At 48.5% G+C, this 19408-nt stretch overlaps 1 protein-coding gene across 3 annotated transcripts in view; it reads left to right on the forward strand.

Annotated features, from left to right (window-relative positions):
* Window positions 1-3729: 3729 nt before the first annotated feature.
* Window positions 3730-19408, forward strand: part of ESYT3 (extended synaptotagmin 3) — a 52391-nt gene continuing 36712 nt past the window's right edge. For 2 of the 3 annotated variants that reach the window (XM_047783250.1, XM_047783240.1), the window contains exon 1: window positions 3730-4253. In XM_047783250.1, coding sequence (XP_047639206.1) covers window positions 3927-4253 — 327 coding nt within the window. In that variant the 5' untranslated portion in view covers window positions 3730-3926. The remainder of the gene's footprint in view (window positions 4254-19408) is intronic. The other variant, XM_047783255.1, reaches the window with a different exon arrangement.

Raw genomic sequence — 19408 nt, forward strand, 5'->3', positions numbered from 1 at the left:
AGAAAAGCAAAAAGACAAAAAAATAAAATAAATAAAACAAAAAACAAACAAAAATCTAGCAGGACTTCCCATTGTGACTCAGTGGTAATGAACTTGACTAGTATCCATGAGGACTCGGGTTCAATCCCCAGGCCCCAATCAGTGGGTTAAGGATCCGGCATTGCCACAAGCTATGGTATAAGTCACAGGCATGACTTGGATCTGGAGTTGTTGTGGCTGTGGTGTAGGCCAGAAGCTGCAGCTCTTGTTAGATCCCTAGCCTAGCCTGGGACCTTCCATATTGCTGCAGATGTGGCCCTAAAAAAAAATAAACACACAGTGTCTTACTTAATCCTCACCACCAGCCCATGATTTAAGTATTACTGTGATCCCAGTTTTACAGATGAGGATACTGTCCAGCAGAGAAATTAAGGACCTTCCCCAGAGCCACAGAGTGCTAGATTTAAACTCAGGCAAAGGAATTACAAACACTCTGCTCTGACCAGTGCTCTCACCTCCCCCTTTGTAGCAAACTCTGGCTGGACACAAGACATAAGATCAACGGTATACAGCCGTTGCCCTCACAGAAATCTCAGTCTGTCAGAGCTGGCAGATGCGAAATTACTCTAGCCCCACGTGGAAATGCAGAAGTAATGACATAGCAGAGGCACTTTATCTTTCTGTTCCAAAACAGATGCTTTTATGAGATACTAAGTTTCTGTTAAAGATGAAGTTGTATGTATACTTTATCTCTCTCTCTCTTTTTTTTTTTTTTTTTTTTTAACGTTGAGTCTCAACTCAAATGTCACCTCCTCAGAGAGCCCTTTCCAAACTACTTGGGCTTTAATAAAACAGCCCTCGGCCCTCTGCCAGCTACTCTCTCTCACAACTGACTGTACTTCCTCACAGCATTTTCCCTTACCTGCTATTTTCTGCTCTTAATTGTTTGCTGTCTGACTTCCTCCACTAGAAGGGCAGCTCTGTGAGAGCAGGGATCTTGCCTATACTGTTACCCTGAATCTCCTGTGGCTTGAACAGTGCCTGGCCCTTGTCAGTGGCTGTATTCGTTTCCAAGGGCTGTCTTCTCCAAGTACTACAAACCAGGGGGCTTAAAACAACAGAAATGTATTCTTTCTCCTTCCTGGAGACCAGCAGTCCTAAGTCAAGATGTTGGCAGGACTAAGCTCTCTCCAGCAGTTTCCTTGTTTCTCCTTCCGTCTGGTAGTGGCCAGCAATCTTTGAGCCTTGCATTATAGCCGCATCACTCCAGTCTCTGCTTCAGGGTCTTCCTCCTTGTGTCCATCTCCCCTGTGTCTGTTTCTAAAATCTCTCTCTTTATAAGGGCACTGGCCATTGGCTTTAGGGCCCACCCTAAGGCAATATGATCTCATCTTGACTTGATTACATCTACCAAGACCCTGTTTTCAAATAAGATCCCATTCATCAGCACCAGGGGTTAGGATGTCAACATATTTTTTTTTTTTTTGGGGGGGGACACACAATTCAACCTACAACAGTTGCCAATAAACATATTGAACAAATGAGGTAATGTTATCTGAAAAACTGGTATAACATGATGAATTCTCAGGTGGGCTCAGGCAAAGGTTCTGGAAGGCATTGTTTCCTTCAGGTTTCGCTAATGATCAAATAGTACATAAAATGTCTTTTTGCTGGTTGTAGTAACCAAAGCAGAGTGTCCAGGTCAAGAAAAATAATGGCTCCAATGTTCTAGGCACAGATGTGACCTCGGGTGGGATATCAAAGGATAGATGTCATTTTCTCAATGTTCTTATATATTTAATTTAGAAGAGTAATTTAATGACATTATGAATAAAGTGTAGAAAACAGAGAAAAGAAAATCAACCATAATCCTACTTCCCTAATGTACTTTGGAGGAAATGTAGGGGCATTATTTCAGATAGTGGGAACAGCGAGTACAAGAGCCTTGAGGCATAAATGAGCTTTGGTGTGTTCAAGGAGCAGAGAAGGCAGTTTAGCTGGAGTATTGATGTCACACTGGGTCTCATTCTGGACATCAGCTCCCCAACCAACAGCCTTCCTTCTTCTGGTAATCCTCCCCCAAACACACTACCTTCCACACCCACTCCCCAAACACACTGACCCAGGAGGGGGATGTGGTATGGACCTGGTGTGTGTGAGGAGCGGCAGGGGTGATAGATACAACTGGATCCTCTCTCCATGGCATCTGGAGTTGGGACGGATAAAGGTCAGGCAGTCCCTGTGAAGCTCTGTGACCCCGGAAGCTATGGGGAAGGTGATGTGTTCTCCACTTCAGCCAGATGCAAAGGAGGCAGGTCAGCAAGGGCAGCAGCAGGGATTCAGAGCTGAGTCCTGCAAGTTAGCTTCCTGGTCCATCCATCACGGAAGCCAGCTGCATTCCATCCTCGGGCTCCAGGAAACTTTCCTGTGTCCCTATCATACATTCTATTCCTTTAGCTCAAGCTGACCTGGGTCACTAGAGAATGCATTGAGGAAAGGACTTCTATGGCCAAATAATTTGGGAAACAGTGGGTTAAATAAAATCTTACAGCTTTTTATCTTTAGGACGTCCTTTAATAGGATTATGTACATTCAAAAAGGAACTCTCCAAAAAGGAACTCAAGAGAGACACATTTTCTGCATTAATGTCCCAGGTTACACCGGGAAATGTGGTGCAACAGAATGCTAAGCTGGGAGGTTTCGGCTTCCACTTTTTAGCTGAGTCCTGAAAGACCAACAACAGAGGACAGTACAGCTATTTTGACCACCAGGAACACATGTGCTGTTGAAAAACTCATCACAGCCAGTAATTTCATCCAAGAGAGAGGAAGGAAGAAAGAGATACCTGAAGATAGAGGGGAAGGAGTACAGTTGCCTGTGCTTCCTGTCCATAGGGTCTCACCTTTCAGTAAAACTATTGAAAGAATATAGAATCATTCTGAATCATTTGTCAACTCCAAAAATCACATTCCAGTCATTCATGTGCCCACTCAGGTGAGCCGCCTTGTAATCAACAAGATGATTTACTCTCTGAACTTGGAGATTCAGACCTCCACCTGCTCTAATCATTCACAAAAGATTAGATTTGGAAACCATGGGCTTCACGACTGACCCCCAAGCGTCCCAGAGCTTACTCATCATTTTTGTCATGCACCATCACTTGCTGTACTGGGCGCCCTGAGATGAGCAGGACTGGCCTGACCCAGGAAACTCCCCGCATCTGAGGATGTAGGGAATGGAGATCCAAACTCACACCCGGCAGAGTCCCAGAGCTTGACCAGGTGAGGGGAGCAGGGGGAGTGGGGTTAGGTCTAAGCTTTATAGAAGCAAGAGGAGGGGGGCAGCGATACAGGGCTCTGGGGTCCACCTAGAGGGCTCAGATACAGGATCAGGCCCATCTGATTAATTACATCCACCTGCATATTGCAGTCTGAGTGTAAGAAACAGGTTTTAGGTGATGTTTACCCATGACAAGCCGTTTGTCTACATGCCTTGGTGAGTCATAAACTGCCTAGGGCAGCAGCCTATCCGGGTTCCACTTGGGTGTTACAACTGCAACCTCCGCGGACGCCTGCGCGGGACGTTCAGGTCCGAGGGCGCCCTACACACCTGGTTTCTTTTTGGAAGCGGGCTGGCTCCAGCCAGGCAGCCTGACCCCGCCCGCTTCTGCCTGGGGCCGCCCCCGGGGCGGAGACACCCGAAGCTGCAGGCTGGGCGGGGAGAGAAGCGCTGCGGCTACGGCGGCGCCGCGCATTCCCAGGCGTGGCGCTCCGTGCGCGACTGGGAATCCCGAGTTCGCGGCTCTGGAACTGCGCGGGCGAGTCCGCCAGGGCTGGTGAGGCGCAGAGAGCTGGTCTCGCGCTCGAAGGACAGATGTGCCGGGGCGTCAGGGCGCGCGGACCCGAGCTCAGGTGAAGCTCTTGGAAAGGACAGACGGAGACGACCAGATGCCAGCAGAGGAGCCCTGCGCTCCCGGCGCCCCGGGTGCCCAGCGGAGCGAGCGCGCGCCGGGCCGCGAACCGCGCGTGCCCAGCCAGCTGCTGCCGGAGCTCTACACCTTCGTGGCGCGAGTGCTTTTCTACCTGGCCCCTGTCTATCTCGCCGGCTACCTGGGGCTCAGCATCACCTGGCTGCTGCTCGGCGCCCTGCTGTGGATGTGGTGGCGCAGGAACCGCCGCGGGAAGCTCGGGCGGCTGGCGGCCGCCTTCGAATTCCTAGAGAACGAACGCCAGTTCATCAGCCGCGAGCTGCGGGGCCAGCACCTGCCCGCCTGGGTAAGACGGGCCGAGTGGAGCGGGGGTCGGAGGTGGGGCGGAATCTATTCTTGGAGGTTCGGAAAGAACCTGCGGCGGGCCGGGGAGCTGGGGCGCGCAGATCCAAGGGAGGGCGGGAGCCTGGGTATCAGCACATCTGGTCCCCTGCGGTGCTAGATGCACAGACTGTGGGCGCCGTGGCGCCCCTCATGCTCATCCCCATCTCTGGTCCGCCTGTGCTAGGAGCAGGAACCTAGGTTTCACCAGAGGGCCCAGAACCTGGGAGAAAAGTCACGGGTGGGCCACACCCAGGAGAAAAACAAGGGCTGCTGGGACTCAGCAAAGTTACTCGTGAGGAAAGCAGAAGACATTTCTTCCACCCGCCTGTTGATTCAAAAGAAAAAACGGGTGCGACACTGACAAATAGAGCAGTGACAGAAACTGCAGACTTGTTGCCTTCCGCAGAGATCCGAACTGAGAGAGGGGGCCGGGCTAGAGAAGGGAGTGCGCGGATGGGGCTGCGAGCCAGCAGGCAGGGGAGAGGCCCAGCCGCCACCACACTGGGTCTCAGGCTTCTCTCCCTCCCTCGCCTCCTAGAGGTACTCAGGCACAGCCAGACACACAGACTTCAGCTACATAACCATCTCCTGGTGTGGAATGGCTTGGACTATGGCTTCGCAGACGCTTCTGGTCCTGAGAATCACTGGCCCGCTTAACAAACAAGTTCTAGGCCCCACCCCATAACCTCCAGGTGGGACCTAAGGGGCCCAGGTGAGTCTTATGATCAGAGGAGTTTGGGAAACACTGATGCGGGGAGGAATTCAATTCAAGATTTGTCTACGGCAAACCTCCACCTCTGGGTGATGAACTGGTGTGAGTTGTCCCTGATTTCTTCCAGATATGTTCAGGCACTCTAGAGGTGAGACCCCTTCTTTCTTCTGGCCTGAAGCAGATGCATAGCAGGTAATTGCCAGAGAGGTCTTAGGAAAGCTGGAGCCGGAATCCTGTCAGGGTCCAGTCTTGGGCAAAGGCCTTGAGTGAAGGACACCCTACCTCATTTCCTGGATCAGATGGTCCCCAGACCACAGCCTCCCACCTCCTTGGCAGGGTCCTGGGAAGGGCCTGGCCTCATCCTGCATTCTCCAGACCCTCCTGGCTGGCTTGGCTGGCCAGTTTGCGAGGTCAGGGCCTGGATGACCTTTTGGACTGAGGCTGTGGTACTGCAAAGGGCAGTGCAAGCAGAAGTGGGCTCGAGAGCACACATGGAGGCGGGTGTGGCCAGTATCTGAGGGAGCACTGTGCAGTTTGGCCAGGCTGACGGGTGCGGTGTGGGCTGAAGGATAGGGCAGGTTTTGATGGAGGTTGGGGCTGATTCTTAAGGCTGAAAGGAGCCTGCGGAAGGTTTTGGAAAGGCCCTGTGAAAAGCAGCATGGAGGGAGAAATAAAGCTAGAGGAAAGACATCCGGTGAGAAGTTGACTTGAGCTGAGATGGAGATGGTTGTAGTGGGAACCAAGAGGAGTGGCTGAGAGCTGGGAGTCTAGGTGCTTGGCGGCCACCAGAGTGAGGGATCAGGGTCTTCCAGGATCCTGACTGGGGAGCTGGGTGCCCAGAATGAGAAGCAGGTCTGGGGAGGTTGATTGTCAGTGTGAACATCTGTGAAGAGCATGCAAATAGATGTAAATATGGGTTTTTGGACCCACCTTCCAAGCCTGAGGCTGCTGTGGAAAACCTGGAACCTACTTGGTTAAACATCCTTCTCCCGGTCTCTCCCAGCCTCCTGAAGACACACACTGTTTCTTTCAATTTTTATTGCAATATAGTTGATTTACAATGTTGTTTTAGTTTCAGGTGTACTGCAAAGTGATTTGCTTATATACATGCACACATATGTATTCTTTTTTAGATTCTTTTCCATTGTCGGTTATACGTATACATGAAATCAGAGAGAAGTGGTTCCTGTGTGGTGAGGACAGTGACTCTTGCACACGATTTTGGAGCATGGGTGTCTTTATCTTATACATGGACCTTTTAGCATGCCTTCTTCCCTGTTTTGAGAATTGATTTTCTTGCAAGGAAGGGGGTTGATGGCTTATGACTTTGGTACCGGGAAATACTTTTTACAAATTAATAGATGGCAAACCAGTAGCTGGGGGGTTGAAAAAAACCTCCTGAGGGCCTTCCAGCCATTCAGGTGGTCCCCCACCACCTAGTGAGTGGGGGTGGATCCCGGCCCCCCTGCTGCTTGTTTGGCTGTGTGCATCCTTTGCTCTAACTTGCACCAAGTCTCTGTGAGGGGACGGAGGCCAAGACCAGGCTGAGCCTGAGCAGACAAGTCATCACCCTCCCCTGCAGGCCACAGGGGCACTCTCAGTCATCCTTTCCTGCCCTTTTAGGCTCCTTCTCAACACTTAGCTCAAAGCTACTGCCTCCAGGTGATCAGAGAAGTTGCTTACCTTCGCTGGGTCCCCTTGCCTCCCCGCCCCCGTAAAAGGAGGTTGTTTCTGGTCTAGCCTCAGACAGACTGGCTCCTACCCTGATTCCCTTTCGTGGACAGTACAGCTGGAGGAAAGGGTTCTTCTGCTTGAGAAGGAGTCTCAAGTGAAGATGCTGGACGTGGCCCAGCCCCATGGAGGGCAGGGATGCCTCTGCTGCTCATCTGAACAGGGGTGTGGCTGCTGCCCGCTGTTCATGCACCAAAGTTCCTCATCCTCAGCTTTTAGATGTATTTTTCGAGGAATTAAGAGCCTTTGTGGTCTGCCCACCTTGCCGGGCCTGGGGGCTGTGGGCAGCACAGTGACAAAACTGGAATCCTTGATCCCACAGAGCTGGTAACACCCCAGCTCCACCAGTTATAATGCTGTCACCTTTGAAGGCTCGATTTCTACACATGGTTGTGATGAGCTGAGTGTCCGAAAAGCTGCTTGTTTAGAGCAAGGCACAAGTGAGTGCTCAGCAGGCTGTCATTGCATCCTCCTCATTCTCTCAGGCCTCCGGAACCTCCTTTTTTCTGATAGGAAACTCATTACCCAGTGGCCCAGCAGCAAACGTCGCTCTGGAGCTGGACGGCGCAGGGGGCAGGGCATGTCAGAGGCTCTGGCCTGGCCCAGGCCATTCCTGGGGTTATGCTCATGGAATTCCCGCTCTGCTGTTCCAGAAACTTCCCACCTGGTCTTCCCAGCTGGCCCCTCATGATCTGAGGTCCTTAAGACCCTTCCTGGGGTAACTTTTGCTGTTTACTGCCCCACCCCCTCTGAGGTCCCTGGCAGCTGGCTGGAGCTCTGTGGGAGCCTCCTGGATCCAGACACGACTGGCCCTTGGCTGCTCCATGGTTTACAGGTTGTTGATCGAGCCCTTGACCAGGCTCAAGTGGATGATTGGTTTGTTGATGAGGTATTTGTTGTGCCCCTGCCACAGGTGGTGTGAGGAGGAAAGTGTGGTGAGAGCCTCACCTGCTTCCAGGCCAAGCCAGATACGTTTGGGGTGAGGGCCTGGTAGACAAGGGAAGAACTGTCAGAATCCTTGCAGTCTGTCTGTCTGGTCTTAGGCCTGACCGTGCTAAGTCTCCTGCCAGCTGATAGCAATCAGCTGGCAGCTTCACTAGAGATGATTAACTCTGTATCTGCTGGGGTGGAGGTGTGGACTTACAGTCTGAGGTTCATTCCCTGGGGGACCTTGAGACAGTCCACGGTCTTCTCTGGGTCTCTGATTCCCCCCTCCCCCCAAAAATACGGAGGTTCTAGGAGACGATCTAGAGCTTGTTTTTTGGGGGGGTTTTTGGCTGACCCTCAGCATGTGGAGTTCCTGGGCCAGGGATCAGATCTGAGGCGCAGTTGTGACCTAGCTGTGGCAACACCGAATCCTTAACCCACCCACTGTACCCGGCTGGGGATCAAACCTGTGTTCCAGATCCAAAGATACAAGCAATCCTGTTGTGCCATAGCAGGAGCTCTTAGAGCTTTTTTAGCTGTTAGGAATGTGCCATCATCGATTGGCCTCAACCTGGTTTTTCTTAGGGCCACACACCCGCAGGACCCTGTTCACCAACATTTCTTGCCTCCCCACCACCTAACTGGTTGTGCCCTGGGGGTGCCTGCTGAGACAAGCACCGGGGAGAGGTGAACCATTCCCCCAAAGCAATGAGTGGTCCAGAGCTCACAGAAGCATCCCTAGGATGCTGGTCCCCTCGGATGGTTCCTTCTAAGCTCCAGGCCAGCTGTCAGGCTGACAGCCGTATGCTTTGCTTTCCTGAGGCTGAGTCTGACATACCTTCTGTGGGTGGAGTAGCAGTCTTCTAGAGCCCAGGATCTCATAGTCTATCCTGTATTGATACTGTTGTTAATTAGGGGAATAAACACAGTGATAGCTCTGAGCTAGGCTGGACACTTGCAAATTAGATCCTAAAGCTCAAGTCTCAGAGTCAGTGCCATGGAACCTGTTTTTCAGCATTAGGACTGGTCGGGGGCTTCTTGAAGCCCGGCGGACTTCTTCCCCGAGAGGCCTTTGCAGTCCCAAGAGGTCATTGATATGGCTTGGAGTCAGGCCTGTCCTCAGGAAGGAAGAGGCACAGCAGTTTTTAGTCAGGCCCCTTGGGTCTCTGTCCCACATTTTTTTTTTTTTTTAAGAGCTGCGCTTGCAGCCTATGGCAGTTCCCAGACTAGGGGTCAAATCAGAGCTGCATCTGCCAGGCTACGCCACAGCCACAACAATGCAGGATCGAAGCCTCATCTGTAACCTATGCCACAACTGTGGCAATGCCAGATCCTTAACCCACTGAGCGAGGCCAGGGATTGAACTTGCATTCTCGTGGATACTAGTCAGGTTCTTAACTCACTGAGCCACAGCAGGAACTCCCTCTGCCCCACATCTTAGTGATGCTTCATGGACTTATGTCCTAGGCTGGGATTGGGTAATAAGAGGAACAGAATGTGGGCCCAGCAAAGGGATCTTAAGCATCCATCCTTGTGTTCATTCCTTTACACAGTCAATAAACATCTATCGAGGGCTTGCAGTGTGTCAGGCACAGTGCTGCAGGCTGGCCCACAACATGAGTGACACATGGTCCCTGGCATCAAGGAACCCCTGGGCTGAATGGGCATTTTCTTTTTTTTTTTTCTTAATTTAAAAACATTTTTTAAATGTTTTTTTAAATTAAAGTGTAGTTGTTTACAGTGTTGTGCCAATTTCTGCTGTACAGCAAAGTGACCCAGGCATACATATATATGTTCCCTTTTTATATTATCTTCCATCATGGTCTGTCCCAAGAGACTGGGTATAGTTTCCTATGCTGTGCAGTAGGACCTTGTGGTGTAGCCATTCTAAATAGCTGGCATCTACTAACCCCAAACTCCCAGTCCATCCCACTCCCTCCTCCTCCCTCTTGGCAGCCACAAGTCTGAGAACGGCCTTTTCTGATGCAGTGTGCTCAGTCTTACAAGGTGGAGTCCAAGGCTTGGGCAGACATGGGGGAGGAGACCAACCCAGGCTGGAAGAGACCCAGGTGGCCTCCTTGGATAGAGGAAGAGGCACCCTGGTGTCACTGGTAGTTGGGCTGGGGGCACCCCAGGCACCAAGTATCCCTCACGTTTGGTCACCTGAGCTCATCATCTCATCTTGGGGTGAGCAGATTCTGGACAGTAATTAATGACACCCAGACTCACAGGAAATGGCCAGGTACTTAATATTCAGGGGGCTGAATGTTTCTAAGACAAGGATGTCCACAGCAGCCTTTTATCCTGGTCAAGGACCTGAGTCATTGGGAGGTCACTTGGTGGGTGAGGATTGGGGGCCAAGGGTGGGACAGCCCTGTTCCTCTCCTCTGTCCTGGGCCCCTCTCCAGTGGGCAGAAAGGTGCAGAGAGTGGATCCCCAGCTTCCATTGGCCTCCTGGCCCAGAGCCTTGACAGCAGGAAGAGACGGTCCCTCTGTGGGAAGGTCCCCGGTGAGTTTGGGGAAGGGGACACCGGCAGGTATGAGCTACCCCGAACCCCCCAAGACCTGTGAAGGCCACAGCCCAGCTACAGAGAGGAGCAGGGGACCAGGGCCTCACCTTCCCTTCCTCCTGCCCCTACCTTCCAGACCTCTGTTCAGGGTTTCGTCTCCTGGCAGAGTCCCAGGGATTTTTAAATCTCAGGAAACTGGGAGCCCAAAGCCTCAAAGTGCTCCCATGTGCTGGAGGAAAGTATTTTCCCTCCTCCTCCTCTTCCACCGCAAATAGCAGAGAAACAGTTGTGTCCTGCCCCAGTGGGAGCGATTAAAGGGACAAAGCCCCATTCTCTTTACATACCTTGTCCTTTCAAGCCCAGAGCAGGAGACTTGGGTCCCTCAGGCCACAAGGGGCCATGGCTCAGCTCCTGCGCACCCCCTCTTTAGGTAAGCACAGGGGGGCTGAGAAGCCCTTCCCAGTGTGCCCGGGTCCCTAGTCCTCCAAACGCTCTGAGTGAAAAGCCAGCGAGCTCTTCCAGAACATGGAGTATTTCAAGACCTCAGATTCGCCCATGCTGTTTACTTTTTAACATTAACTGGCTAAAAATCTCGTTTTTCTGGTTATCAAAGTACAACTATCCTCATGGTAGAATATTTGGAAATGAGCTACAAGGAAATATTAGAGGAAGCATTTACAATCCCTTATTTACAAACATTCTTAAGGATTATGACATCCTTTGTATAAATAGACCATAAGTTACTTAACCATTTCGCTAGCCTCAGCTATTTTGGTCCTGTCCAAGTTTGCCCTATTTCTGTGGCTGTCGAGGTGGGTGGTGTTTCCTCTGTCTGGAATTTCTCCCTCTGATCTGCCAGTCTGGCTCCCTTGACTTCTCCTTCAAGTCCAAGCTCAGGCACCCACTCTGGGACCTGAGCGTGTCTCTGACACTTCACTTCCAATGTCCCTGTGCACCTACTTATTTTTATGTCTGATTTTTCCTCCAGACCAAATGTTCTTTTAGGGAAGGTACGTTTCTTATCCTTCTAGTACACTCAGCTCCCTGATCAGTACTCCACCCATGTAGGCTCTCAGTAAAAATCTGGATGGGAGTTTCCTGGTGGTGCAGTGGGTTAAGGACCTAGCATTGTCACGCTGTTGGTGCAGGTCTCAGCTGTGGCACACGTTGGATCCCTGGCCCTGGAACTTCCATGTGCTGTGGGAACAGCCAAAAAAATTAACAAAATCTGTGGCATGAATGCTGCAGGGCACATCTGCTATGTAAATCTTAGTCCCTGTTTGTCACATTCCTACACATTAAACTGATCTGTCAAAACTTATGAACTTTAGGGAGTTCCCGTCATGGCTCAGCGGTTAACAAATCCAACTAGGAACCATGAGGTTGCGGGTTCAATCCCTGGCCTCACTCAGTGAGTTAAGGATCTGGCGTTGCTGTGAGCTGTGGTGTAGGTCACAGACATGGCTCAGATCCCGCATGGCTGTGGCTGTGGCGTAGGCTGGCGGCTATAGCTCCAGTTAGACCCCTAGCCTGGGAACCTCCATATGCCGTGGGTACGGCCCTAGGAAAAAAAAAAAGACAATACTTAGGAACCTTAAAGATCTTTATTCCCATCTCACTGTGGCCTTCTCAGCATTGAGGAGGAAGAGGAGGAGAATTAGTAGTTTGATAAGCAAGAGGATAAGATATTTACCCTCCAAGTGATACCAAACCTAACTGGATCACTGAACTCTCAGCAACTCAGTGTTACACTCAGGTCTTCTTAAAATGATGACTCTGGAGTTCCCGTCGTGGCACAGAGGTTAACGAATCCGACTAGGAACCATGAGGTTGAGGGTTCGGTCCCTGCCCTTGCTCAGTGGGTTAAGGATCCAGCGTTGCCGTGAGCTGTGGTGTAGGTTGCAGACAAGGCTCGGATCCCACGTTGCTGTGGCTCTGGCGTAGGCCAGTGGCTCCAGCTCCGATTTGACCCCTAGCCTGGGAACCTCCATATGCCCTGGGAGCGGCCCAAGAAATAGCTAAAAAGACAAAAAAAAAAAAAAAAAAGAAATGATAACTGTGGACAGCTCAGACCTTATTCCTCAGGAAGGGTGACAGGCTCCTGGCACCTGCCTTCTGACCAATGACTGCCTTGGGAGTGTGAGCTGCTCTGTCATCCTGCTGGGTCCAGCCGACCTAGGCCAGTTTGCAGGCTGGGTGTGCCGTTAGGGAGCCTGTGAATTCTAGCACAGCGCTAGACAGAATCCCAAGCTGGCAAAGCAGTTATTTCCTTCCAGCACTTTTTAACAGGGTGGTTTTAAGCAGAAGAGTGGGCAGATTTAAAAGCAGTTTTCATGGTTAAATGTTTACCTCCCGAGAACAGAGGGAAAAAAGGACGAACGTCTGCTTCATCAGGAGAAGAGTGGGTGAAATGAGGGACCATTTTCTGGTAGAGGAGGAACCACCGCAGAGGCACCCACAGAGCAGGGCCTGTCTCAGGAGGATGGGAGCCTAGTGCAGCCTCCTTGTGGAGGGCATCTCCTCCCTGCAGGACACCAGGAAGAGGGTCTTCTCTCTTCTTTGAGGGTGGGGAGGGGTGGGTTGCAACAGCTGAGTCAGCAGGAGTGCGTGTATAAGAATGCCCTTTGGGGAGTTCCTGTTGTGGCTCAGTGGAAGCGAATCTGACTCGCATCCATGAGAATGCAGGTTCGATCCCTGGCCTCGTGCAGTGGGTTAAGGATCCGGCGTTGCTGTGAGCTGTGGTGTGGGTTGCAGATTCGGCTTGAATGGATCTGATGTTGCTGTGGCTGTGGTGTAGGCCAGCAGCTACAGCTCCACTTCAACCTCTAGGCTGGGAACCTCCATATGCTGTGGGTGTGGCCCTAAAAAGACAAAAAAAAAAAAAAAAAGAATGCCCTTTGGGAGATCCCATTGTGGCTCAGTGGGTTAAGAACCCGACATAGACTCCATGAGGATGCAGGTTCAATCCCTGGCCTTGCTCAGTAGGTTAAGGATCCGGTGTTGTCATGAGCTGTCATGTAGGCCGCAGATGTGGCTTGGATCCCACGTTGTGGTGGCTGTGGTGTAGGCCAGCAGCTGCAGCTCTGATTTGACCCCCAGCCTGGGAACTTTCATATGAGGAGGGTTCGTTGGGCCCTAGAAAGATAAAAAAAAAAAAAATGCCCTTTGGGCCAGAGCCATGAGGCGGTTTGTTTTTTTTTTTCCCCCCTAGTAAAGAGGATATGTACCTAGTTCTTTGTGTATACCTGTGATTCTATGGATGTGTCTGTATAGTTCTGGGTGTGTGTCTATGTGTGTACATGGTCTTTGTGTGTTTGTATATATCTTGATGTGTATTATGTATGTGTGTGTCCACCTACCTCTGTATGTCTGTCTCTTGTCACTCCCCCTGCCTCCAGAGGGTTTGGTGGCCAGAAGCTCCTGTCCAGGCCTCTCACCCCAACCCCAGCCCATCCATGGGCTCCCCCTACCCCCATGGGATGCAACCATCACTCTGGCTCCATTTTCTCACTGCTGTGGAATCATTTTTCCTAATGTGTTTAGAGCATAAAGCTAAAGACCACCTAAGGATGAAGTATCATCATGGGCCATTGTGGGTGGCCTCTGCTGGCCTGGAATTCACACTCATACTTGGTTTGATTTAGTCTCTCTCTCCTCTATAAGCTCTCATTACCACCAGTCCCTTGACAATGTTTTAAAATCTGCTCTCATTAAACGATAAGCCCACTCTGCCCAGAAGGCTTTGGCCCAAGTGCACAAACAGCAGCACGTCTGTGTTAGTTTAGGGAGGCCTCAGGTGGGATGGGGGCCCAGACCCCATATGTTGAAACTTCCTCCAGGGCTTCAGCAGGGAGCATAGCAGGCATCTGAGATCCTGTTGACTTGACTCTGGGCCTGGGGCAACTTTCACATCTTCCAGGCCAGCTTTGGGGAAATGCTTACACCTGTAATGTGTCTGTTGGGAGAGTGTTCATGTTTCCATGGAGACAAGCCTTCAAGAGCTCTGAATTTGTCTCCATCTGGGCAGCACAGGAATGCCCAGCTTCACGCCTCTCAATCAGGAGAAACCTAAGGTCATAGGAAGGGAGCTGGGGTCAGACACTTTTTAGAGTGTTTCTCAGCTACCTGTTAGCTCTAGCCTCCCTTTGCTCTTTGTGCTTCGAAATTTATTCCCTTTGTAAAAGAACTGAGGTCCTTAGGCAGCTGTTAAGAATTTGATGACAGGGGAGTTTCCGTCTTGGCGCAGCAGAAACGAATCCGACTAGGAACCATGAGGTTGCAGGTTCGATCTCTGGCCTTGATTAGTGGGTTGAGGATCCAGCGTTGCCATGAGTTGTGGTGTAGGTCACAGATACTACTCGGATCTGGCGTTGCTGCTGCTGTGGTGTAGGCTGGCAGCTGTAGCTCCAATTAGACCCCTATCCTGGGAACCCCCATATGCTATGGGTATAGCCCTAAAAAAAAAAAAAAAAAAAAGAATTTGATGACAAAGAGGTGTTCTCCCAGGAGTGACAGCTGGAGACACAGGCTGTGACTGGAGCCCTGGTCAGGAACACCAGGGGACAGAAAAACCACTTTGCTCCAGGGCTCCTCCTGCCTTGGGGACCTGTGCCTTCGCGCTTCTACACCCTTCACTGCCAGGATTAGAACTAGCTGGTGAGCTTGTTAAAGATACAAATTTCCAGGCCTTTCCCCCATACTCCTGAATCAAAATCTTATAGGGTCCTGACCAGGAACCCATCTTTCAATCAGATCTTCAGGTAGTGTTTCATACAGAAGAGTTTGAGAACTGCTCAAACTGAAGAGTCTAGCCTTTTGCATTGACTGGTGATGTCAGTGTCTCTCCTAGCTGGTCCCGGAGACTCCTGGCTACTCCCATCCTCGTGGGGTTTGGAAAAGTGACTTTAGGACTCAGTCTGAGAGTGAGCCACTTGGCTTCTTTTTCTGCCTGCCTTTGTTTACCTATAAGGGAAAGACAGAGGCTCTGATCGGGCCCCTTTGCCCCGCCTAACTATGGGGCGCCTCCATTGGGCAGAGTTTCCCATGAGGCCCAGCTTGGGCACAAATCTCTCAGCCATTCAGCGGAGACCAGGGAACCAACAATAGACTGTGGTCCTTCCACTTTGGCCACAACCGCTCTCACTGTGCTATCTTGTCCTCATTTTCTGGTCTCCCTTCTCACTTGTCTCCCAAAGTACAAAGCTGCAGGCACTAGGAGACCCGGTAGGGGATTTGCTGAGCTTTTCAGTGGGACAGACCTAGACACACAGTACATATGATCTTGTTCTCGGCATGTACCTGAGGTCAGGGCTGTCGGTGTTGGTACCTCTGAGGTTTATACAGCTTCCATTGAGAGTCGCCATTTCTGGACATTTACACTGAGCCAGAAAGGGTACTGAGCATCTTATTTGCATTGTTTGCTCGGGAAACTCTATGAGGTTGGTAGTAGTGTCCCCATCTTGTGGATGAGAAAACTGAATAACAGAGGTGGAATTTTAAATGCTCAAGGAATAGATTAGAAAAGCCCTAAGAAATGGACTTCACATGCTGACATTGCAGTTAGAGGAGGGGGAGGAGAAGTGGAGGAGAAAAAGATTTGAAGGCTGGGCTCAGGTGAGAGGATCCAAGTTCTGGTCACCTGAGTGATCTTGGTAGGTACTAGCCTCTGAGCCTCTCCCCACGTGTAAAATGGGGATAATTGCATCTTTGCTGTTCACTTTATACAACATGAGGAGGATCAAGTGAAAATGTCTGTGGGATGCCCTTTGTGATCTAGAAAGCATGGCCTCCTGATGAGGGCTCAGGTCCCATGAGGGCGGTCCTCTGCCAAATTAGACTTTCCCTAAGAGAGGAAGACAGTGGTATGTAATGTTTCCTTCCTTTCTTTCTTTCTGTTTTTTTCTAAGGCCTCACCCATAGCATGTGGAGGTTCCCAGGCGAGGGGTCTAATTGGAGCTGTAGCCACCAGCCTGTGCCGCAGCCACAGCAACTCGGGGTCCAAGCCTTGTCTGCGACCTACACCACAGCTCACGACAATGCCAGATCCATTAACCCACTGAGCAAGGCCAGGGATCGAACCCGCAACTTCACGGTTCCTAGTTGGATTCGTTAACCACTGAGCCACGACGGGAACTCCTGTAATGTTTTCTTAAGAGGAATGGGTGTGGTGGTGTGGAAAAGCACAGACGCACCTGAGTCTGGTCCCAGCTCTAGCACTCCACAGCTGGTGATTGTAAGTAACCTCTGAGCCTTAGTTTCCTTATCTGTAGAATGGGGCTAGTAAGGGAATAAGGTGAATATGCAATGATATAACATGAACTAAGAAAGGCTGAAAATAGGATAGAAAATGATACAACTGGGTAACTTTGAAACAAAAGAAAGCTGTAATACCAATTTTCATATTAGACAAAATAGAATATACCTCAGATATGTCTTAATGACAGAGATGTTATATGCTCATAAAAGGAGCCATAATTAAGATGATATAATAATCATGGATATATGTGTACTACATAATATAAACTTGAAATATAAACCAACAACTGACAGAACTGCATGGATACATCAGCATTTGGGCTTGACATTTTTCATATATTTCTCTCTGAAAATGGAAAATCAAGTAGACAGTAAGCAAGGATGAAAACTGTTAAAAGGAAATGATTAATAACTGGATCATACATGGAACAGTCATAGAAATTAATCATGTACCAGGTCACAAAGGAATTATCAGTATATTCCAATGAATTGCCATCCTACAGACTGTTCTGACATGAAGGAATGAAATTAGAAAACGATAATAAATAGCTGTAGGTATCTCATATGTCTGGCTATTTTTTAATATTACTATTTTAAAAAGTCATTGTTTAAGAGGAAGTCATAATGGAAATTACAAAAACTGTGACCTGAATAATGGTGAAAAAACTATGTCAAAATAGTAAGGGAATTTATAACCGAATTTATCATAAAGCAAGAAAAATAGAAAATAAATGATTCACCTCTAAAACTCATAGACTTCGACTCTAAGAACATAAAAGAACAACAGATGTAGATCAAAGAAATACAAAGGAAGGAAATGATAACCATAAGGATGGAAATAATTTATAATGTTAAAGGAGAAAGAAAACTATTAACAAGTGAAGCTAGTTCTCTAAAAAGATTAATATGATAGGCAAGACTTTATCAAGCTTGATCATGAAAAAATATAAAAAGATGAAAATAATATCAAATGAAAAAGGCAGAGAACTATAAATATAACAGATTAAAATAATAAAACAACTCTATCAAAACATTTAAAAACCTAAGTGAACTAGATACATTTCTAGAAAAATACAAATGCCAAAATTTCCACAAATAAGAGATCAGTAGACCTTGAACTACAACATTAACCCCTAAAGAGAGACATGGTAATTTACCACCCCAAAAAGTCTCAGGCTCAGATAGTTTTATAGATAAGATATGCTAAATTTCATTGATCAGATAATTCCTATATTTAGAAGTTTGTTTCAGAAACAGGGAGATAAGGAAAGCTGTCCTAGTCACTTTACCATTTATTGTAAAATCCTTATACCAAAACCAAATGTGAACTGTACAAGACCAACTATTACAAATATCACTTTGAATTATTAGTGTATAAAACCTAAAGGGCATATCAGGCTAGCTAAATATCTCAAGTGGGGTGTATACCGGGAACGAGAGGTGGTTCTGTTTTAGAAAGAAACATCCGTTAAGGTGACCACACCAATGGATGAAAGGGGAAAAAATTACACAGTTATCTCAATAGATATGAGGAAGGACTGAATACAGTCCAATTCCCATTTCTAATAAAAGCACTTGGAAATTGAGGAATTGGAAAGAAATTCCTCAACCTGATAGAGGCTGTCCTCCAAAAATCTGTAGCAAAAATTGAGCTTCGTGGAGAAACTTCTTTGGTGGTCAGGAACCAGGTAGAGCTGCTTGGTATCATTACTACTGCCTGGGAATAGCAGGGGATTGGCCAGTGAAGTCAGTCAAGAGAAACAAGGAAGGATAAGGATGGGGAGCAGAAAGACAAAAAATGTTATTAATTGAAGATTATAAATGTATATAAATTACCTGTGAGAATTAACAAACAATTAGAAGTAACAAATTTTAACAAAAATTGCCCAGAAAATGAAATACCATTTTAAATAACTGCAAAACCCACAAAGTAATCTAACAAAAAATGTACAGGACTTTCGTGGAAAAAAAGTTTTGTTTTTGTCTTTTTAGTGCCGCACCTGTGGCATATGGAGGTTCCTGATCTGGGGGTCAAATTGGAGCTGTAGCCACCGACCTACACCACAACCACAGCAACACTGGATCTGAGCTGTGTCTGTGACCTGCACCACAGCTCATGGCAATGTGAGATCCTTAACCCGCTGAGCGAGGCCAGGGGTCTAATCAGTGTCCTCATGGATGCTAGTCAGGTTTGTTACCACTGAGCCACAACAGAACTCTTAGAAAAAAAGTTTATCATCCCAAATGTCAAAACCATCAAATGCAAATAAATACAGGGAAGTATTCTCTTTGTGGATACAAAATGTAATATTGTAAAAAGGTCAGTTCTTCCACAAATTAATCTATACATTCAGAAATATAACAATCTAAGTCCAGGAAGTTTTGAGGGGGGAGATTAACAAGATGATTCAGAAATTTCATATGGAAGCATATGTACCTACTATTATCTATATTAGTTTGAAAAAGTAAAAAGAACTCATCCTACCACAGATCATACTGTGAAGCCACAGAAATTAAAACAGTGTGTGGTCCTTGTGCAGAAACAAGCCAACAGACCACAAAGTTCAGTGCCAAGTCCCGAAACACAACAAAGTGCACCTGAAAAGCTAATGTATGAGGGAAGTAGGTTCACTAGTTAGAATGAAAGATGGACTACTACTTTTTTTTTCCACATATGTAATATTAGAAAATTGCCTTAGAGAGTGGGGAGAAATGAAATTATACACCTATCTCACCCACCATAAAAAAATGCTAGACAGATCGAAGACCTTAAATGCAAAAGCTGAAATCCAAACCCAATAGCTAAAGACATAGAGTAACTTTGAGAATTTGGAGTAGGGAAAAGCCCAGATTACAACGGGGAGAGCAGACTGTTTGCCTAAGTGGAAATGAGGAAGTACTGGATGTGAGCAGTTGCTCCATATATGTCAGCCTGTCCGAGTCCTTCCCTGGTCCAGAACTTGCTCAGGGGATGGCCCGGCT

This window comes from Phacochoerus africanus, chromosome 1 (assembly GCF_016906955.1).
Source record: "Phacochoerus africanus isolate WHEZ1 chromosome 1, ROS_Pafr_v1, whole genome shotgun sequence".
Classification (NCBI taxonomy): domain Eukaryota; kingdom Metazoa; phylum Chordata; class Mammalia; order Artiodactyla; family Suidae; genus Phacochoerus; species Phacochoerus africanus.